A 22,724-nucleotide genomic window follows, 5' to 3' on the forward strand; every position below is an offset into this window, starting at 1 on the left:
GGTTTGCGTGCAGATTTCAAGTCGTACTTTCTCAGGTTTCATTGTTAAGTTACAGGTGCTTGAAAGATGAAAGTCAGTCTATCCACGTTGCTTTGTTACAAAATCTGTGTAGACTGAAGTGAAAGTGGGCCTGTGAATAGAAGGCACCTGGATTTTTGGTAAAAGCTTTTTCTAGCTTCTGAACTTACTTAACCATGAAGGAAAAAGGACCTGAAGTGGCATCCAAAAGTTCTTTGAAGCCATTGACGACTATTAATTTTTTTGAGGATACTTCTAAATGTCTTTGTTTAAGCCTCCTTGAAATGCAAGCGATAAGAGGCTCATCTCATAAGTGTTGTTTTATTCCTGAGGATACTAAATAGAGGAGTCACTACATAGAAGAGTTACCAAGAAAATTTTGCAGTGTCCTTTATTCTGCCCTTGCTAGCAGAATAAAATGAATGTCCATTAATCTCATTTGCCTTTTGACTGCAGACAAGTGTGTCCTATTCTTTGAACTGCTTTTTGACTTGGTATGTTAGTATGCGTATATATTCATTCACACATAAAAATACTGTTCTCTTTGTACTTCTTACCATTGCCTAGGCTTACAGGCAGATTTATGATCACTGGGCTCTGAAGTTTGTCTCTTTGTAGCCCACACACAGCAGACTGTGTGTCTCAGTTGTAATTTGCATGTCACACTCATCTTTGACAAAATCTCATCACTCCTCAGGAAGACTGGGGAAGCTCAGGGATGCTAGTTAGAAGCCCTAAAACAAGGTGAGATGGACTTCAGACTTTGAAGAGCAGTGATCAACTTGCAGGATAAAGCTACCATTATCTAGAGAAAAAGACAGCATCAAGTAGTATGGTAGGGGAGAAGCAGTAGCACTGCTAGGCAAGAGTTCCTCATCCAGGATTGCCATGAAACATCTGGGACCAGTGCTGACTCCTCAAAAGACATGTTTTCTTTCCAGCAAAGCAGAGTATTAAGCTTCCTTATCTCCTCCAATAAAATATATTATGTTGGTTTAACTTCTGCTTGATACAATAGAACAACAGTTGTCAAAATGCCAAAATAGTAGATGAACACTGGCAGGCCTGAGTACTGTTGCAGGCTAAATCATCATTAGTGAAATTTTGGTGGTGTTTTTATCAAAGGATGTGGTTCCCTACACCAGCCTGTCACCTTTGGGTGATGCATGGGCATGAGCTTATTGTAGTGCCTTGATGAGCAGTAACACCTCTGATGATGCTTTTTTAAACTTTTCCTTAGGGCACATCTTTTCTTTCTTGTGGTTTTTTTTTCCCATAAAGCTTTTTAGTTTACTGAAATGGAAAGAATGCTAATGTCTGCAGAGAAGAATTTGGCTTTAAGATCCTCACTTTAATTTAACACAGGCCTGGAGATAGCTGTAGGATAAACAATTTCAGCAAAATTAGTCTCAAGTAAGGCATTGGATCTAGGAACTAATTTGTCTTTTGTCACTCGCAAATACATAGTGCGCCTTTGGTCCTTTGGATGTGTAGCATCTAGTAAGGAATGCCACTGGCAGACAGGAAGGGATAATAGCATGTTATCTTTATTTCTTAGGCTGCTTTCTTTCGTGTTTGCCTCAAAGTGCATGAGAAAGATGCAAAGCAGAAGGTGCTTGAATGATCATCTGACCACCAGGGAAATGTCACAGTCCTTCATGTTGTTTGTTGATATTGGTAAATGGAAGAGTACTGTCTGACATGACTTCAGGGTCACTGAACTTGGGTCAGTCGGGATGTGGCCTCATAACACAGGGAAGAGAAAAGGCAGCCTGGCCTATGATTTGGAACATGTAAGAGATGCTGGATTTTCCAGTTTTGGAGAACCACTTCCTACCCCTCTCAAAAACTACATGTAGGAGAGATAGAGGAAAAAGACCTTATGAGAAAAGAAGCTTTTTCCTTCTGTTGTTTACTTTGTTGGGAGTAATTCTCTATTTTAAATCTCTAAGGACTGAACAGGTAAAGTAGCTGTCTTCACTGTCCTGTAAGAAGTGATAGTCAAGTGAATTGATCGGCTCAACCTCTGTTTTTGCCTTCCCACTGTGCTGCTTGACTGGGACAAGTGGCTGCTCTGCCACGGCTAATATTGTAGAACTGTATATTACGTAACAAAAAGGCAGCTATTTAATCCTACTCTTGAGGGAGAAGCACAGCACCTGTGCTGCTTTGTATTTTGGGCATAAAGGACCTTATTCTATTTATTTGCTAGTTTTATTGCTGTTGTAAGAGTGACAAGAATGTGATCAGTAAATACCTAATTCATCATTCTCTGCACTTGGTAATTCTTTAATTTTTAAAATTTATTTTTACTTTTCAGGTTGTCCGTCAGATGATGTGGCTGATGGACCATATTTTTAAGTATACAAACTTTGGCATTGTGTCTCTAATCCATGGAGACTTCTTTATAAGACAGGTAAATGGAAACACATAATACTGCTTTGATTTATCTTTATATTTGGAGCATCGTGGTGTTACAGGACTGACTTACCACTTCCTGGTTGGTTTGCACGATGAAATAGCTGTGCTGTACAGTGTATATTTGAGGAGGTCTTTGTTCTGAAGCTACTTTATTTTCCATGCTATTTTTATTATTTGCATAGACACAAATGATGATGGAATCCAGTGGTGAAGGGAGCCTATTATGAGAGAGGTGTACAAGCAAAATGCATGGGCAGTCCTTTTTATCTCTGTTTCTGAGCACACCTCTCATGTTTCCTTAGTGACCTTGAAGCCATGCAAAGAGTCTGTCTGGTTAAGTCACTCTTCCGGCTTCAAAGTTTCAAATTAGGAAAGACAGGACCTTCCTTTTTGATGGTGACATAGTAGTGAATCAATTTAAGGTGGTGATGGACCTGTGTAAATAGTAATTTATTGATTCTTGAAGGTTAATTATTATTTGAGCATTAGGAAAGAATGTCTGTTGAGCTCAGCATCTCAAACATTAGTGAGTGAGACCCTCCGATGATTTCATACAGTTTGGGTAAGATTTTTTGTTGTTTGGTGGCTGTTGATCAAACTCTCAAAAGTAGAAACTCAGGAGGCCGATGAAAAGCATGAACCTGTTGCCAGTTACATGAACTGTAATATCCATCATACATGTTTCTTTCCTCTCCTTACTCATTTGTCTGAACATAAAATGTATGGAGAGCCGGAGAGAATTAATGAATTTTCACATTGCACAGAAGAAGTTAATTTACTCAGAATGAAATAAAGAAATGCCTAATTACAGCAGTACACAGCTGAAGTGAGATTCACTAACACTAGAGGCATAGTTAGAAAACAGAGGTCTCTAGAGGCACTCAGCTGTTTATTGTAGAGGATGGATGGAAGGAGCAGGGTTGGATTGTTTTGTAAAATATAAATCTGTTCCAATAGGTAGAATTTACAGTATGCACATTTTGAGGTACACAGGGCTGTCACCTTGTTAGTTATGATTTCTGAATGTGGGGTTGCAATTCCAGTTACAAAACCAAACCATCACTGAGCTGCAAAAAGTAAGGCTTTTCCTCATTTTTGTAAAGTGGCTCACATAGACAACATCACCAATACAGTGATGTCATTGTGAGTCTGAAGATAAGCCAAATGAAAATAAAATGTTTCTAGGCTGTTAGCCTTTGGGTTTGGCAAAATACTTTATGTGAGTGAGTAATGGTCCTTTGCCTAACTCTAGACAGGCTCTAGTAATATTTGGATGGTTATTCACTGCTCTTAACTACTGTGCTATCCTGGAGTCCTGTGGTCTGATACAAAAGGACTGGCTTAACTGAGGACTTTTATATTGCTTTATAATGGCATAATGATGAGCAGGCAGAGCCTTTTCCTTCCCTCATGTGGCAAGTCAGAAGTAATTGCAATGGTGAGACTTAAATGTAGGAGAAGCACTTTCACAAAACTCATCTTTAGTAAAATACTGTCTTTCATTCAACCTCACTTGTTCCCTCTTCCTCTGACCAAAAAAAAAACCAACCCAACTAACCACCAAACAGTGCAATGTTTGTGGCAGTTTTGTTGCCATTTTAGAGAATTAAAATCACCTCTTCTGAGGAGAGCTTTAATTTTGCCCTTCTCCACTCAAATCCTTTGAGTGATTTGACAAAGTTACTTTGGAGCGCTCAAAAATGCTAATTAATGTAAATAGATTCCTCTGAAAATTTGGTATCTTGGTGCATGCAGAGATGGGAAGAGGAAAGATTGTTCCTGAAGATATTTGTGCAATAATTAGGGCTTAACTGTTACTGTTACTCTTAACTGTTCTTAAGTGAAGAAGTTGTCCTAATGCACCAAAAAGGAGAAATGAGTGAGTCATTGGAGAGTGCAGATCTGAGTGAGGTCTGTGGTTCGGCCGTGGTAACCCAGCTGAGACCTGGTCTATAGACCTCCAGTAGGTACTCCAAGGAGAGTTCTCCAAGGAGAACATTGCTTTTTAATGTCTCAGGGGCTTATTTGTATGTCTGAAAAAAGAGAAACCTTAGAAGTATAATAATTATGTCTGATGTTATCTCTTTTAAACAGTCATTTTATTTAGATAATATTTTATCCTTACAGGGGAGAACACACCGTGACCAGCAGCTTGTGTTGCTCAAAAATCATCTAGAAAAATATTACAGGAGCCGCAATCGGAAATGGATTGTTTTATTTCCAGAGGGTGGCTTTCTTAGGAAAAGAAGAGAAACAAGCCAGGCATTTGCCAAGAAGAATAATTTGCCATTTCTTAAGCATGTCACCCTGCCAAGACTTGGGGCAACACAAGTAATTCTGAACACGCTTGTAGCGCCACAAGAAAATGGAGCTCCATCAGGTGGAGATGCTGTGAGAAAAGGTAAAGATCACTTCACTATATGGGTATAAAGCAAATTAAATGTCAAACATTTGAGTTTAAAAAAAACATTGTATAGAATTGGTCTCTTTAAGTATCAAATAAATTGTAAAAATGTTTTCATAATTAGTTTTAGTTCTGCTAACTTTATTTTTGATGTTGAGACAAAAAAAAAAACACCTTAGTTTTAATTTGATTTATTCTGTGGTATGGCTGCATGAGTGCTTGGCTTGGCTCACATGATGAGTGACACAGATACTGGAATAGGTGAGCCAGAGTGAGCAAGAAGGTGATCTTCTCCTTTTGGCAAGATTGATGGTTTGCAGTGGTTTGTGGCAGCATGGAACTATAGTAAAAGTATTTCTGGAATATGCTAGCTATGTTAATATTTTTATTCCAGGCTTTTGAAGTTTCTTTGCATCCACTGCTGTATACTTTATTCTTCTTCTGAACTATTTTCCACTGAGTTCAGGTTCTTCTGTTCTGTACAGATCTTTGTGTTGCCTGTCCCCATTGTTGCTGGAGTTCACTGTCACTGATCACTAGATTTGAAGGATTGTTTTGGTTGTCATGTCAGAAGAGTTATGAGAGACTAAGAATATTCCTGCAGCATTATTGTTCTGGGATGCCTGGGCTATAGGGGAGGGTATAGATGGGTATGAATATTGGCTGTAGTTATGAGACGTGGTGCTTTAGTCTCTCAGTTTTTAAAATTAACTTCTTGGCATGTTGGAGATCAGGGTGAGATCTTTCTTAACTTCCTTGTGGATTTTTGTCACTTATTATAGAAACAATGGATTGGGTGGTTGTGGTAGTTTCTTACTGATGGGTGGGGCTGGTGTTTCCACTGCCAAATTTTGATAATCATTTAGCAATTTGAAACAAAGATCCTTACTAATGAAGCCACATATCCAGAAGACTTTGGATTATTTTCTGTCTGAAGTTCAAATCTCAGGGTTAGCAAGAACCCTTGTACAGAAATTGCGTCCAGATTTTTAGTTTTGAAGTTATTCTTGTCAACATAGTAAATAAATTATGTTCTTGGAGAGGTGAAGATAGGATTTAAAATGAGCTGAAAAATCAAGCTGTGGAATGCACCAGAGTGTTTCCTGTCAGGCTACATTCAGAAAAGAAAGGCTGAAGAAAGCTCTTGTTGTCATAAAACATTTTAGGTTTAAAAGAGAGAAACTGAATACCCTGCTCCTTGTTTAAAAGTTTGGGTTTTTCTGAGGAGAAAAGTTTGGCCTGTTCCTTCTCTATTTCTTGCTGTCTTAAAAAGTTAGAGAGAGTAAGAAGTTCCCAAATTAATTATAAGTTGTCTGGTTCTGGAGGGAGACCAAAAGGGCTTGTCAAATACCAATTTTAAATTTTCCTATTCTTAGGTTGCTATCAACTTAGCTGAACATCAAACTTGGCTTCCTTTTTTTTTTTTCCCTCTTTGAGTGGCATCATTCAGACTCTAGAGAAATGAGCATTTGATAGTAGTGGACCTAACTGGGTACTAAAATAAAGGAGTTCTCTCGGAAATGAAATGGAACCATATTGTCCATCCTACTCAAGAAAAGATAATTGGGCAAAAATAGGAATGAAATGTGTGGGTTTAGCTGTCACTCTTTCATAGTAATGGACTTGAAAATGTACTAAAAGGGATGAAAAAGAAAAGTGAAAGTAAATTTTATATGCTATGAAAAAGTAGTATTTGTGACACTAAGGTTTTTTATGTCCTCTCTTCTTTTAAGCTCACAAAAATATTTCCAGCATTGTAAAACTTACCTTTCAGAGATGTATGAAATAGTTCTTGATGTTGTCTTGTATAAAAGATCCTTCCTCTCATCTCTTGCTTTCTGAATGCTTTTATTGGTCTCTTGCCATGTCAGAAAATGTTTGTTCAGTTGAATGAAATATAGTTCTATAAATTGCTATGGTTATATTACAAAGTTAGAAGTCTAACAAAGTTAGTGGATAGCTTTACTTTTGATCTCTTCCATCTTTTCCCTTTTTTTAATCGCATTAAAAAAACGTGTCAGTGAAATCAAGCTTCCCTCCTATTCAGGTGGCCATTGTTAAGCTGTGGGTGCTAGAGCCAGGTGTAGTGCACAGAGAAAAGGTTTTGCCAGTGGCTGGTGTAGAGACTGCCTGTAAACCTTTTGTACATTATAACTCTTCTCCTTTGCTTGGAAAGTGGTTTCTTTATCAGAAGCATCACACTTGAACTTCATGGTTTGCTGGACACATTTTTCATCTGCTGCATTTCTTGTGCTCTATACTATCTTAACAATGTTCCTGGAGTCCTGGGTTGCCTATTATTCAGCTTACTGTAATAAGCTTTCTACTCCATCATATTCTACCTTTTTGTTTCCACCAAGCTTTATTGATACTCATGGTAATTCACCTTCCTCTCCCACATGATTTTAGGTAAATTGGTTTATAGATTAAGAGTTTTCTTCATCAAAAATTATGTCCCCTTCCTGTTGAGTTTCCTGGGTAGCTATTTTAATGTTGAGTCATCATACACAGTTCTGTTCTTGACTGCTGTCATTTTATTAGTACTTAATTCATTTTAAATGATCCTTGTAGTTTTTATGCCATTGTGAATTTGATACCATTCTATTTTCTCAGCTGGAGTGATGTGTTAAATTGGGTGAAAGAAGAAAAGATGACAAAGGAAACTGTAATAAAAGGTGGTTCATTCTTAATATACTGTTATCACAGTTTGACACAAACCAAGTCAGATACAGTTGATTGCTTGTGTCATGCCCCAGCTCCTCAGCCCAGCTGGCTTTTGTATGTCACATCTCACCGAAGCTGTGGCCTTCAAGTCGTAGTTCAAGAATTGGGCTAATTGTAGCTCAATGCTACATCATCTGCCCTGCTCTAAGGTCTCTAATCTGATTTATGGCATCCCCTTGGTAGAGGTGGGTTTATGTTGAGAAGTGCAAGGTTCAGTAACCTCCCCAAAAATTCATTAGTCTTAATTATGACCTGAATATACAATCGCCTTTTCAATTTATTTTTATGCTAGTAATGAACTTAGCACAGTTTAGTAGCTGTTTCTTCCTCTGTAAAGTGACAGGAAGAACAAATGTTCCTGAGCTAGACAATTAATACTGTTAGATAATTCTTGTACTTCAAGTGATCAGTTCCTTATCAGGGGCTTTTCCAGGAGAAGCAGCCTCTATTGTCATAATTTTTTCCTCTTAACAGGTTTCTTTCATATTTAAAACCCAAGTACCAACCTTCATTGGAGTGAATTTTAACTTATTGCTGGTAAATACTAAATTAAGTTACTGAAATGCTTTTTCCTTTTGCTGCCCTTGGGAACTCTAGTTTAGTTTAACAAAATTATGTCATTGTGTTCCTAAATTAATAGAAGGATGGAAAAACATAGGAAAGGTAGTACAATCATTTGATAACATGACCACTGCTGAAACTAAATAATGCATAGAATGTAGGTAAGTGATGTCTGTCCCTGAAAAGAAAGTTTAAGGTACTTCTGATGTCTGATGAAAGCCTCCAGGTGGGACAGATGGGCCAGCACTGCTGCCAGCACCCGCATTCCAGAAGAAAGTTTTAGTACAGAACAGAAATAGGGGCAGTATAAAAACACTTGATGAACAGCCATCATCACCCTAACCCTGTAGTGACCTACGGATGTGTTCGCAGGGGTATTTTACAGCTTTTTAAATTTTTTTTAGCACAACACTTAATCTTTTACATGGTTGCAAATACACTGTTTCTTCAGTTGATAAGAATTGGTTTTTTGAGTTTCAGGACTAACAAAATGTTCTAAATGCCAAAAGCTGACAATTCAAAGGAGTTTAGAGCTATTGTTCTTCAAATATGCACATTCCAGAACTTATTTTTGATCAAACTTGCTCTAGTGTGTTTTTAAGGTCTGTTTTATTTTACCATGCAGCAATTTTTTGTCTGATAGGAGGTTACTATGAGCGTAGTTAGAGCCATACTGAAATCTTACCTTACTGTTTTCAAATGCAGCAGAGTACATTCAGTTCTGATGCTGTTTCTTTCAGAGAAATTCAGTTTTCACTTCTGCAGGGTTGTAAATTGAACTTCATAATTGATTTTTTTTAAAAACCTAACTTTTTCATTCGCTGTTACATGAGGAATGTGACTTGAATAATATGTGAGAAAGCTTTTGATTGTTGTTTTTTCTTCCCCCTGTAAAAAAGGCTTCTTGTTTTGTTCCAGGTGATTTGTTGCATCAAAATCTTGGAATGATGAGTAATATGTTCAGTCTGAGAGTTAATCTTTGGAGAAAAAAATTAATTCTGGGGTCAGTGATGCAGTTGATTACACAAGGACAAGTAAAGAACAAGGGACAAGTTACAAGAACAGATTGCTGTGCAGGGAAAGGCAACAGCCTCTTTGGATGCATTTAGAGTGGTGCAAGTGTTCAGGAAACCACACCTGAATACTAACAAATACTTTCTTTTCCAAGTGCAAGCTGCAGTCCTCAGGTCCACACCTGGCTGGCGCATTCTTTCCCACTCTGAATCCAGTCTGGCAGTGTGACGCCATCCAGAGCTCAGCTGGAGGCAAGCTTTCTTGCTGAAATCTGCCTATGATTTATTCTTTTTCTCAGTGGCAAAACTAACTGTCTGCTGGTGGGTTTGAGGGGTTCTGTACATTGTGTGATCTGGTATTTAGCTTGAGTTGACCCAGGAAATAGCAACCCCAGGGAGGACAGAGAGGGGGAATGAGGAGAAGCTCTGAACCACCATAAATTTGTGATTGTAGACAGTCAAGTATCTGTTGTGAAAGGACTTTAGAGGATGACAGCTTGAGTGCCTTGAAGACTCTTGATGATGAGTTGCTTCTTAAGTAAATATGCTGCAGCTTAATATCATTGAATCCACAGTGAAGAAAATAGTTGTGAAGATTTGCCTCTGCTGATGATTTGGAAAAAAACCCAAGACCACAAACAAGTTAAGAAGCTGTTTAATTTTACTTTTGATTTTTTTTTTTGTCTAGGCCAGAAAGTTGTTGTTCCATGTGATTGTTCAGTTTTGTCTTAGCACTCAAAAGGCAAGTATGTACCATTCACATTAAGGCACATCACTGCTGCATGGTTTGGGTGCTGTTGTGTAGGGCAGGTGCCTGTGGGCCTGTTCAGAAGGTTTATGTGCTATTTTAGAATAATCAGACTGTTTACATTATCAAGCAGTGTGAAAATCCATATCTTCCACCTGTGCTGGAAGTGGCACGCAGACTGACACCACAGAAGAAAAAACAGTGCTTGGGGAGATCAGCTTAAGCATGGCCACTGCAGCAGCTTCTTCTGCTGAAGTCTCTGACAGTCAGGCTGCTCAGTCTTTCACCAAGTACTAGAAATGAAAGATAAGAGTCTTTTAATGGTAGGTAGAAAGTTGGAAGAGTCTGGCTGTCAGAAAGGCGTGGCTGAGTTGGCCAAGCCAAGCTGGGTGAGAGGAGTTCTTTAGCACAGGTGTATGCAGCTCCCTGATTTCTCAGGTACAAATGCCAGACCTGAGATTCACACCATGTTACAATTAATGCAGCAGTCTTTGGTTTGAGCTCCTGTTAATGCACTCCATTTAAAAAAGTAATTGGGTTTATTTTTGGTTAAAGGTCTGCTTACACCTGAAAACAGCATCCTTGGAGATATTTAGGTACCACTCCTTTGTATTTTGTGCAATTGTCAGTTCCTTTTCCAATTTCAGGATCTGTCAGAGCTCCCGGGCTTTAAAATAAATTTGCTTATGAGCAGGTTGCAACATAGTATAACTCTCCCCCCCCCCCCCCCCCAAAAAAAAAATACAAGATGTATTTCAAAATTAATTTTCCTAAATCCTTGGTGATGTAGGTTTTTTTTTTTTGGCAGTCACATATCTTGGATGATTATGTAAGGCTTAATTTAAACCAGAGCAAGCACAAATACTGTGATTTGAGAGCACGTGGAGGTAGCTGCACTAACACCTGCTTGCTCTAAGAGGAGGTCTGTAGAGGCTGATGTTGCTGTCAGAACTTTTTTTTCCTGGCCTGGGATTTCTGGTGGGCTGTCTGTTTTTTTCCCTCATCCTGCCCTGAAAAGGGTTGGAGGAGAGTTTGGAGCTGGACTGAAGAATCCAGTGCTGCACCAGCTCTCTCCACAGAAGCAGAAGGTAGGAAATCAGCGCAGCAGAGAACTGCAGGAGTCCTCCCTTATTGAAGTGCAAACCATTATCCACTGAAAGAACAGTTTTAAATATAGCTAAATATTGAATAAATAATTTTGAAACACTTTACTGTAAATAATTAGAAAATGTGCCCATATTCATCTGGCACTTTTTCATTGCAATTAATGATCTTTGTTGCTTACTCACTTAGGCAATTTAACTTTGGCAATTTACTTGCCTTTATCCATTTTTGCTTTACATCTGGGAAATAATAACTTGAATGACTTTGTTTCAAAATCTATTTCTAAATTAATACTTCTGTTGATTTAATATTAATTTCATGTTGGCTCTTCTGTGATTCATGGCTGCTTTTAAAATGAAGCACTCTGTAGTTAGTGCTTTTTTTAAGAGAGACTTGACAAGCACTCTGTCATGATGCTGGCAAGCCTGCAGCCTCCAGTTCTCATTTCATGTGTCTGTTAGGGCTCTAAAATACTATATTTCCAGAAGGTAACACTGAATGTTTCAGCTTGACCTCTGCAGCTTGCCCTGGGTCAAGTTTAGGAATAGTATGTTCATGCTGCTGAGAACTCATAATCTAAATTTTAGGAAATGCTGTCTAGTCCTGTCCCTAACCCTAACAAATGTTGCTTCATTTGTAATGAAGCAGTACAACTCCACTGATGAGCAGACACCAAGAAAACACTTTCTGCTTGCTAAAATAATTGATAGATACATGTGATAGCATTGCTGTAATTTTCTTTTCATACTTAATTAAATTAAATGCAAATTAAATGAAATTAAATGCAAGTAGAAACTCGCAAGCCAGTCCTTGCATGTACATTCTAGCTGGAGTCAGTAACTGTGGCTTTCAGGGTGCTGCTCAGACTGAGTGCTGCAGGTCTCTTCAGGTGTGTGGTAGATCTGTAAAATTAGAGTGGCCACTCTGGGCAAGGCCACACATTGGTCCAGCCCAACATCTTGTCCGTGACTCCAGGTGGATTAGAGAGAAGGAATGTGAACTCAGCAAACAGGCATCATATTTATCCCACATACTCTCCAAGCTTCTGACAGTTTCCTGTGGTGGGTTTCCCAAGCCAGGTGGGGGTTTCTGCCTGGTTAGTTAACCCTCCATGGTTTCTCAGTTCCCTCTTGATACCAGCTCCTGGCATCCTTGACATCATTTAGCAAGAGATTCCCAACATTTTTTTTTCACCCCCTCTGCACAAAGAATCATTTTTCTGTTTGCTATGAAAACTTCTCTTCTTGGCTGAGTTTTGAATGTCTGTTCTTGTATTGGGAAGGATGGTGAACAGTCAATCCCCATACATGTTCTTGGTGCTGACAGTGTTCTTGTCAACCTCTGTTACATTTTTTTTTTTGTAGCTTTCTCTGCTGCAGGCTTGAAGAGTACTATACTTTGTACTAAAAGCTAACACTTCTTGCATGCACTTGCCCATGGGTGGCTGTTTCTGATAGTCAGCTTTTTTAATCCTTGGAGATACTGCCTGATGTGGTGTGAGCATACTGTTGTACTAGTGTGTCGAGCAGTAAGTGAGTATTACTCTGCTGGCCTGGGCATAACGTGACCTCAATCACAAGACAGCTCCAGAACAGAGAGAAAATTCACAGGCTAAACTCTAAGTGCCATCTTGGCAATGTGGCCTTCCTTCTTGGTTTGCTCTGCAGATCTGCTCTTAGCAAACCTGTGCATTGAAGACATGCCAGAGAGGACATTGATTGATGACCTGGACTGTTGCTGGTTGTAACTTATATTCAGATTTTATAGAGTCATGGAATATCCTGAGTTGGAAGGGACCCACAGATGTGATTCTCTTTACTCATCTTAATAGCAAATATTTTCACCTTCTTTGATCCTTTTTTCAGTTTCTAAGTGAGCTGAGCAGCATATGAACATGTACTGGTGTCAACCTCTCCGGGAACCTTGTGGGTGCAGTATCTTCCCCACTGTGAAAACTGACCACCTTCTGTTCCTTGCTTTCTTACCCTGAGTACACCCTGAAAGTGATGCTTTTCCTCTTCATCCTGCAACTCACATTTTTAAGAACCTTTGAGGGATCTGCATGGCTGCTGCACCATCAGTGATCTTTTAGAAAGGCCCAGGTGCAAATGTGCTTGAAGTGCAGACCAAGAAGCTTGGATGTTTAATTTGGGATTTTTCCTTTTGGTCAATGGGGGGAAGCAGCTGACCTTGGGGCCAAGATGTCTTGTGACTGTACTCAAACCTGGTGAGTGAACTTGTTCTATTCCGTGTACCACAGTATGTAAGAACAACAGAAATAACCATGAAATAAAATCTAAGTCCAGCTGAAGTTTATAAGAGTGTTTCTGTGCTCTGTAATGAAATCTAGGTTTGATTTTTGATGGTCTTATTTCTGCCTCATGCCTCCTGAAGTAATATAAAAATTGCATAATTCTCAAATAAGTGACATGGAATTTTCTTTTTGTTCCTAGAGTGCAAATCCAAAGGCCTCCAGTGGGTGATAGATACAACCATTGCATATCCCAAAGCTGAACCTATAGACATCCAAACCTGGATTCTTGGCTACCGGCAACCAACAGTGACACATGTGCATTACAGGTAGGAAGTAAAGCAGCTCCTCCTGCTCTGAGCTCAAGTATTCACAAATCAGTTCTGTCATTTCAGGATAGGGGAAATCAGCAGCAGCAGAAGTGGGTTTTTTTGTAACTCACACAGGTGGGAAAGTCATGTTATTTAAACACAACACATCTTTTTTTAAAAAGTTCAGTGATTATTCTGTATCTTAGGACAGACATTTAAGTTTTGGACTAATGTCCTGTGGTTGAATAGAGTTGTGGGGAATATATCTGAAGGCTAGGTCATCTTCTTTATTGTTAAGGTGCTGGTAAACCCAACTTGAATTTTTAAAATTTTGTTTTTTAGTAATGACAACTAATTAAAAATCACTGTTGTTAAATAAACAGATTTCCTAATAAAATATTATATTTAACTTTCTGATAAAGAAATGCCAGCTTTTTTGCTCAAAGAATACTTTAGGTAGTTGAGCAAAGCAACTGGAAAAGCAGCTGGAAAAAGTTGTAACTCTCATTGACAGCTAGGATGGGGGACTATTAAAACTTTTCTCCTCAGCAGTTCTTTTTGTCTCAAGACTTAAACTGATGGAGAGAAAAGCTGAATTTTGCTTTTAGTTGCAAGTTACTCCAGAAGTATTTTAACACTTTTCCTATACTAAATAAGTTGTTGCATTTTATCCCAAAATCACATTATTTTGTCTTACTCTGTCTTGGTGATTTGGAGAGCTTTTAGACTTTTACAGAAAGCTTTCAAGTATCCTTGTGTGGATCCCCTGGGTGGCAGTTTAAGTGGGAATGACCTTCTCCATCCTCACTGCTGTGTCAGTGTTGTGTGATGCAGAGTACAAGCTGCTTGCTGGAGCTCCTTTCCACAGCCGTGTTTAAATGTGTCCTTACTTTTTATAGAAAGCTGCCTTCCAACTTTCCCTGAAGGTGAACATACTTATAGCCTAATTTATATAAGATAGCATTATATCTGTTGTGCTCTATTCAGGTCACCTTTGTGCACTCTCTGATCTCTGGGATAATTGCAAGTTGAATGTATTTAAAATTCTTCTGAAAAGTATTTCCAAAAATACTTTCTTTAAAAACAACAGTAAGTTAACGTAAGTTGAATTCATTTCCTGCTTCTAAATGTATATTCAGACCTATTTTTGATCACAAGCATAAATATGATGCAACCTTTTTTTGCATTGAACTTGAATGTTTAAGTTCTTATAATACTGAAATTCTAAGAAAAATATAAATTATTTATTTTTGGGTGTAAGTTTGTTATTTTCTTCCAGAGGGTCTAAGTCACTGGGTTAGACAGGGGCAAGCCTCTCTGTGTGACTGTTTTATGTATGTTTTTAATAACCTCTATCTGTCATGGCTGACCCTGTAAAAACAGTTGAAGTGTGTCCCAAATGCAAAGTCATGCAGCAACTCGCCCCGGCCGAGCACAGGGTGTGATGGCTCTGAAATGAGACCAGAGTGTCTTGGGTTTGGCTGGAGCTCGTTCTGTCTTCCAGTCCTGGTAGTTCTTGAGGCACATGGCCCCTGCACTGTGAGGTGGGTGCAGGTTGGCACATGGATGTCCTCTGAAATTTTCTTTAAATGTACATCGAGTCTGTCTGCATTGGCATTAGACTTTCCTGCATTTAGTGCAATAAAATCTTTCTCATTTTTTGTAATTTGGAATGTCTTGGGAGATAAGATTTGAAATAATTTTTAAAGGTAATTTTGAAATAACTGGGAAGAGAGCACAATAGTTTCTCATGTAGTTTCTTTTAACTGAGTTATAGGGGAGGGGAAAAAGCACCCCTTTGGAAAAAGTGAAGAATAGTTTTGTCCAAATGCCATCTGTGCTATATGAAAGGAGAATCGGGATTTAAACATGCTTATTCCCTTTTAGAGTAGTCCAGAGCGAGGTATTGATGTATGACAGGAGTGGGGAAAAAAGGAACCTCTTCTGTGCCACTCAGACTGCAGCAGAAGAGGCTGCAGAGTTGCTTTTATTCTGGTGGCTGAGTCAGTCCCTTCTGCTGTGCCCCTGGATCACCACCTTTCTCTTCCTGCCTTACAGACTTCAAAATCTGGTGATTGCCTTTTCTCATAGCCTGTGCCTTTGCTGCAGGATTAATTCTTTTTCATCCTGCTCAGGGAGCAACAGAAGAGAACACAGCAAGGAGCCTTATGTTATAATTTTAGGTGCTTTTCTAGCTGGTAGAAATGGCAGAGAAGGCTTGGTTTAATCCAGTAATCTTTTTTTTTTTTTTTTAAAGCTCAATTTTGATAATGAGTTGAACCTTGCTTTTCAAACTTCAATTTTCAGTACAGATGACACAATTTTCAAAAGTTCATAATTAGGCTAATCTGTGGCCTGATTTTCCTCAGAATGTCAAAAGAAACCTCCCTAGAAAAAAGAACAATTACCATGTTTGGATATAAAGACACAAGGTGTGAGAATTTTACCCATCTATTGAATAGCTTTTTGACCCTGACTGACTTGTCTCATAACTTACTGGAAAGTGCTGCAAAACTCAGTTAGCTATCTAAAATATAATACTCAAGGAAAATGTCTAATGAACTTCTGCCAGGCCAAATGGCACTGGGACTTTTGTGGGAGATGTCAATCCATCTGGTGCAAAACATGTCAAACTAGAGGCATCACTATAAGACCTGCCTTGTAAGGAGTCTGTTGGAAAGGTTTGTTTGCTCTTCTCAAATAGTTTAGTTTATGTTTGGGTCATTGTGTGGTGTGTGTTACCTGTAAATCCTGACTCGCTACAATTCCATGCTGCAGAAATAAGCTGAGTGATTTGGTGTCCATGTAGCAAGGCCACGGACTGGCTGCTGCTCTCAGCTCCCACCATTTCTGTGCCATGAGTTGAATTTGGGGTTTATTTCTTTTCTTTTCACACCAAGCACTTGTTTAGTCTGATTTACTTGGTGTTTCTTAGCTGAGCACCAAGTTTCTGCAGCAGTAATTTCTTGAGTGCTGCAGTTGTTTTGGCAGAACCTGAGACTTGCAAATATAAAACACTCTGGCTATGAAGCTGGCTCGGTGCTTAGCATCCCCTCAGTCAGGAATGGCGTGAGGCTGGTTTATTTGCCTTGGTTTCCTTGCAGGGTGATGTCCTTGGATGCTCACATCCCACTTTTAGGCTGTGTGACAGTGACTGTGTGCAGCAGCCCTGACGTCAGAGCCAGCCTGAGTCAGCTCTGACGCAGGGGTGGCCGTGCATGGAAGTGCCACACAGGCTGCTCCCAGCTCTGTTGCCTTTCTTCCCCATACCAGCTTTTATGCTGTGCTAGTGCTGAAACAAGCTTTCAGCTGCTGAGGAAGTTCTGTTTTTGTGTCTGCATTGATACAGATCTATTGAAATAAGCCAGGCTCTGAGCTATAAATAAGATGAAATGCATTGTGGTTGCTGAATGAATGTTGCAGAAGGGCATCCCGTTTGGCAGTGTATTATAATGCACTTTTTTACGCAAGTAACTTATTTTTGGTCATGCCTGACATCTACCAACTGCCTCCACTGTCCTGGATTTATTTAGAACCATTGAAGCAGCAAATAATATCATGACTTATATGGAGTAGCAAGTAATACAGGACTTCAGTTCTGGGTAGGACAGGTGATAAAAGGCAGTTAGTACTTAAAGTGGTAGCCATGAACTTCAGAATTTAAATATAATCAGAAGTTGTTTCTCCAGAAAGAACAACTTAAAAGAGATAAATGTTTCTAAATATGCCATATTTCTGAAAATCCTTTGGTGTCTTCTGAGAAGCAGCCTATCAGTAGCTAATTCTGCAGAATTCTCACATAGGCCAGCATGTCTTTGGCATTACATCTCCTGTTTTTTAAAATCCTTTCTTTTCTCCTGGACTGTCATTTATTCTAATATAATCTGGTTTGGGACGTGGACACAAATCTGTGTAGCAGTTTAAGAAGTGCCATTCCTCAGTCAGGTACCCAGAGTGTCCCTGCAGCTCCTGCCACCTCGCAGCTGCCAGTAGGCAGCTCCAGCTGGAGGGTAATGCTTCATTACTGGAGAAGGATTCTTCCCAGATTCCCATTGAAATGTGACTTTATTTCCACCACCACTTTTCACTTCCCAGGGTGCAGCGTGTGCTGCCACTGCTTTTAGCCCCTTCCCTACTTTTCCTGGGACGGAAAATCAGCTGTTCCTGTGATGAGAAGCAAAAAAGGTATTTCCATTCTGCTTGAATTTTCTGGTCAAGTTCTTATCCAGTCCTATTAAATTCCTTGTGTGCCACACCAGGAACAAAGATGCTTTTATTTTAATGCAATGTGAGGTTAGTTTTGCCCAAAAGCTAGAGAGGTCCAAGTGCCCCAGAGACTTCAGGAGCCTCAGATGTTACATGTTGACATTTTTCCTTGCCTTGGCAGTTCTGTGTGATATTTTATTCTGAGGAGATGAGCACACTGTTTGCCTCTAATGGCATTCCTGATCCTGCATACCCAAAGGTGGGCTAGAGCCAAGGTGATGCTCATGCCTGACCACATGGGTTTTATATCTCACTGAAAATAAGGAACTGTTCTCTGCATCTTTTAACACTGGACCTGGCAGATGCCAGCATCCAGTGGTTGGGGATGACCCTGCTCCCATTAGAGCAATGGCTTCTGCTGTTGTTTTGGATCGCCTGTGTGGGGAGTTTTGTAACAGTAGACTTGCTCACTCACCTTCCTGAACCCAGTCTCCTTCAAGAGAGTGTTATTGTGAAGCACAGATGCCATCTGAGCCATCTGATGGGCAGAAAACCATGGCATTATCAGTATGTTTAATTTAAATATAGGGGGGTTTAGCTTTGCCTTATCGAGTACAGAAAGGGCTTCTTTCCAGAGTTTGAGGATTTTTTTTTTAATATTTAATCTCTAATTTAGATCAGTCATTAGTATGAATGTTCTGCTGGTAAAAATAACTCTGGATAATCTAAAAATACATTTGAAAATGCTTCTAAATACACTAGCACTTAGCATTGCTGAGTTGTGGCAGCCAGTGTAGCATTACTGGAAAACCAGTTGTTTTTCAGTCTGTTAATATTTGTTCAGTCTGGGTGTAGCAGTGTCTGCTTCTCAGACTTCAAAGCAGCAGAGTTTATCTCCAGAGATTCAAGCATTCTGACAGCATTATTGATCCACACAAGAGCCTGGATGGATTCAAGCAGGGAAGTGGTGTGCAGTGGTTCCATTAGTCTCTCACAGTGCTAGTATCACCTGTGCTACTTCACTGCTCCATTCAAGTGCCAGCTCAAAAATGGTTTTAACAGGTATCTTGCATGATCCTGTGATGTTTCTGGATTAGGAGGAATGTTCTTGACAAAATAGAGTTGTTATCCATTAGGTCAGGGAGAAGTGAAGGTAGAGGTGAAGAATATCTTACAGTCTGCAATGGAGACTGCATGTGAAGTCAGGTAACCCTACACTTCTGTCTTGAGGCAACACACATTCTCTTAATTGTGAACCCTCTTAAAACCTGTGTAAGCAAGCATCTGTCCTTCAAAAATACTCTGTGAAACACAATATTCAGTTGCTGAGCCTTTTATCTCTTCACAGCAGATCAGCACAAGTGTGTAAAAATAGTGCTTGGCAGCCCAGTTGTGTTTGGGAACACAGAGTAAGTCTTTCTCAGTGTTCTACCCTCAACAGAAGGGTCCTTGCTCTGTGGGTATGTTTTTTACTTGCTGCTACGTGGTTTAATTTTAACCTGCTGTACAGCATCTGTGCTCTAAGATAAAATAGTTCTTTATTGTTTGTCTTTGTTCCTAATATGCAGACTGAAAATTTGAGCTGATTACTGAAGCACCATTTCATAACATTTGTCTTTGGCCAAAGACTTTCCTTCAAACTCTTTTATCTGAGATAACACTTGCTAATTTCTGGTTACCAAGACTGGCTTTGCTGGAGCATAGAGAGCTCCACAGTGCGAGTAGGACGTAGGTAGAGTTACTCTAAAGGCTACAGAGATAGCCGAGTTCATGTTGATACCATAGAGTGTAAATAAAGTTGTTTATCTCCTTATATTGAAATTGTCTCTGTATGCCAAAGCACTGTGATTTGTAATTCACTCCTTAGAGCAATACTTTGCTGCTTGATTCCCCCACTTCCAACTTATTTTTCCATGCATCAGGCTGAAAGGAGGAAGGACAAATGACAAATGAACAAAGCTGGCAAAGATATTGAAAACTGTAGCAGCAGCAAAAGCATTCTTCAGAAGTGCCTTATTTTCTTATTCTGACATTGCCATATCTGTCCAGAGACTTCCCAGATGATTGAGGTGTTACTTCCAATTCTTTGGAGTATGATCAGTTAAAGACTGTGTTGAAAATGAAATGAAAATTCACTAATGAAAATAGAAGCATGGTGTAAATGAGAGGCTAAGTGGAAGCTCACCTGGACAGAGAAACCTACAGGAAAGGCCTGGCATTTCAGAGTCTGAATTTTTCAGGTTAGCCTGATACACAAATCTCTTCTGCATTGGCCTGCCCGTACAACACAGTGGATGTGTAAGTTCTTGTTTATATCAAAAGGCACTGAAGGTCTGCTGAGGAGGTTTCACAGTTACTGTGAGATGGGAAATTCTGTTTTGAAAATAATCCAGTGAGGTATGGTGGGTTATTTGGGAGTTTCAGTGTGTGTGTACCACAGTGAATTCTGCTTTGGGTGTCTGTTTTTCTAAGCCACCTAATATTCAGCATAGAAGTACCGAAACACTAGCAATTCTCCAATTGGTGCTTTTAAAACAGAGCAGCAATATCTGAGTACAGGGTCAGTTTTCAGTGTAAAATGTGCCTTGGAAATTTCAGACAAAGCTGCCAGCATCCTTTGAAAGGCACAGAGGGCTTGTTTTCTGGGATGTGGAAGAGCTGTTAATGCTTAGTGATGCCATTATGTGGCTTCTGCCTGCTGAATTGTTTCTTCAAAGCTGTGAATGAACTTTCTCATTTTTTTATTTCTTTCATTCCACTCAGTTTGTATTCTTTTTAGGGAATAGTAATGTAGTGTGGTGGTATTCTATTAAAAAAGAACAAACCAGGTCCTTAGTAGTTTTTATCAAAAGCTGTAGTACAGCATTTGATGGAGACTGATGCCAGTGTCTTCTGTGTGGTTCTGGATGGCAGCCTGGAGTTTCCCACTCTTGTATCCTTAATGCCTCTGTGATCTTTGAGTTGGAGAGAGTGCAAATCATGCAGTTAGATTTATGCAAAAGTCTTGTTCTCTCTGTTTTGTGGTGGGCTGAGGCAGAAGAGTTTTGTTCTCCATATGCAGAATACATTGGCTAGGCTTAATTTGTGTTTGTTTCTTTGATAGGATTTTTCCAGTGAAAGATGTACCTGCAGAACCTGAAGCTCTCACAAACTGGCTGTATCAACGATTCATTGAAAAGGAAGACCTCTTGACACATTTCTATGAAACAGGTGGGATGATACCTAGCAAAGAGAGCTGTGCTTTGATAATGACTTTCTTTACAAGGATCTCAGAATGGTTTAAGAATGTGTAAACATCCCTCACATGCATACAGGAGATACAATTATTGCTATTATTACTGCTTTTTATGTGGCAAAAATTATTATTAAAGAATTATCTAGGAAAGGTAAATTACCTGGGCAACATTAGAAGTAGGGTAGCGTTTGGAAGCTGTCAAAAAAGTAACACATGGTTCCACTCTGAAACATGCTGCTATGGGATTTCATGGCAAAGATCCACAACTGAAAGTAAGATTGTAAGGACCTGTGAGAATTACATGGCACACGTGCTCTGGGGCCATGATCTGCAGCCCTGTGCATCGTAGTTGTTGATGGGAAGTGTTCAGTGTCTCAAATCAGCTGAGTTCAGTATTCCTGGGTGACTGTGTTAAATGAAGTTGCTTCTTCTGTGAGATGATTTATTGCAAAGCCTGCTTTAATGAAGTTTTGAGTACTTAATTTATCAATCCAAGTGCTTAAAGAGATTAATAGAATACTTTAACAACCCAGAGTTGTATTTTGTTTTAGGAAATGTTGCTGTCACTCAGCCACCACTGATGGCAGAGTTCAAACTCTGCTGTATAAATCACATCCAAATGCATATATTGGACTTTATTAGACAAATAACTTTGTGAATATCTTTTAAAATATAAGTATAGCAAATAGATTGTAAAGAATTCTTGGTTTTGTGACATTATTTTATGCTATTGAAATAAGTCATACTCAGAAAATATAACTAGTCCAGAATTTCTGAGAGTATAATTAATATAATCAGATTTATTCATTAAAATTCACTTCCAAAATAGCATAATTGGTAATAATTTGCCAGTGCAATCAGTATGAATTAATAAAGACATGTTTTTAATGTAAATGCTGTGACATAGGACCTTATTAGGCATAAATTAGTATAATTTAAAGTTACTGCCATTTATACTTTTTGAGAACTTGTTTGCATTGCTTTAGTTGGCCTGCTGAAAAAGTGCTGCTTCAGTTTTTGGAAACCCCTTGGAAAAGTCCTGTGGTTGACTGTGAGGGGAATCCCTGAGGCTGCTCAAGAGCCAGCTTTGTATCTGGCACATGGTCACAAGAGGGTGTGGTTTTAAGGCTTAGTGCTGTTTCTGTTGTTGATAATAATCATTATTATTGTTATCATTATCATCATTATATTATTTTACAATACACACTGCTTAGGAACTTCTCTCTCTTAATAAAGCTTACTTCATAAAGCTGGAGTAATACTTAATGCTCCATGAAACCTTAAAAGTGTGCATTGACTAAGCCAGGAATACATTTCTTGGCGTATTTTTATTTGGGAAGAGAAAGAAACAAAGCCCAGTGCACCTTTCTCCATTTTGCTGCATTCTTAAGTGTCAAGAATTTAAATCACCTGGGGAAAACCTCTAATGTTAGACCTCTGGAAATAAAACCAAAAGAAAAGTATGCCTAAAATTTGGTATGAAACTATCCCATAATTTTTTACATTTTACACATTTCATTTATGAAACTAAAACCATTTCAAGTTAATACCTGTAGGTAACAGACTCCTGTTTTAGGCAGTTATTGGAAGACTTGTATTGGCAAGTTCTTGATTTCCCTGAACTCTTCAACAAGGTAACCTTGAAGCCCACAGCAACACAAGTGAGATTACATTTAGCAGGACAAAAACACTTGAGGACCAATTAAAGAAAAAACCCCAACCATAAAC

At 39.1% G+C, this 22,724-nt stretch overlaps 1 protein-coding gene and 1 long non-coding RNA gene across 5 annotated transcripts in view; one reads left to right on the forward strand and one right to left on the reverse strand.

Annotated features, from left to right (window-relative positions):
• Positions 1-22,724, forward strand: part of LPGAT1 (lysophosphatidylglycerol acyltransferase 1) — a 60,036-nt gene that overhangs the window by 29,694 nt on the left and 7,618 nt on the right. For all 3 annotated transcript variants that reach the window (XM_068185754.1, XM_068185753.1, XM_068185755.1), the window contains 4 exons: positions 2,339-2,434; positions 4,567-4,840; positions 13,447-13,573; positions 20,865-20,971. In XM_068185754.1, coding sequence (XP_068041855.1) covers positions 2,339-2,434; positions 4,567-4,840; positions 13,447-13,573; positions 20,865-20,971 — 604 coding nt within the window. The remainder of the gene's footprint in view (positions 1-2,338; positions 2,435-4,566; positions 4,841-13,446; positions 13,574-20,864; positions 20,972-22,724) is intronic.
• Positions 20,592-22,724, reverse strand: part of LOC137471419 (uncharacterized) — a 35,516-nt gene continuing 33,383 nt past the window's right edge. Inside the window, exons 6-7 of one of the 2 annotated variants that reach the window (XR_010997589.1) lie at positions 22,238-22,406; positions 20,592-20,715 (exon numbers count right to left, since the gene is read on the reverse strand). This is a non-coding gene — a long non-coding RNA (uncharacterized lncRNA). The remainder of the gene's footprint in view (positions 20,716-22,237; positions 22,407-22,724) is intronic. The other variant, XR_010997590.1, reaches the window with a different exon arrangement.

Source organism: Anomalospiza imberbis, chromosome 3 (assembly GCF_031753505.1).
Source record: "Anomalospiza imberbis isolate Cuckoo-Finch-1a 21T00152 chromosome 3, ASM3175350v1, whole genome shotgun sequence".
NCBI lineage: Eukaryota > Metazoa > Chordata > Aves > Passeriformes > Viduidae > Anomalospiza > Anomalospiza imberbis.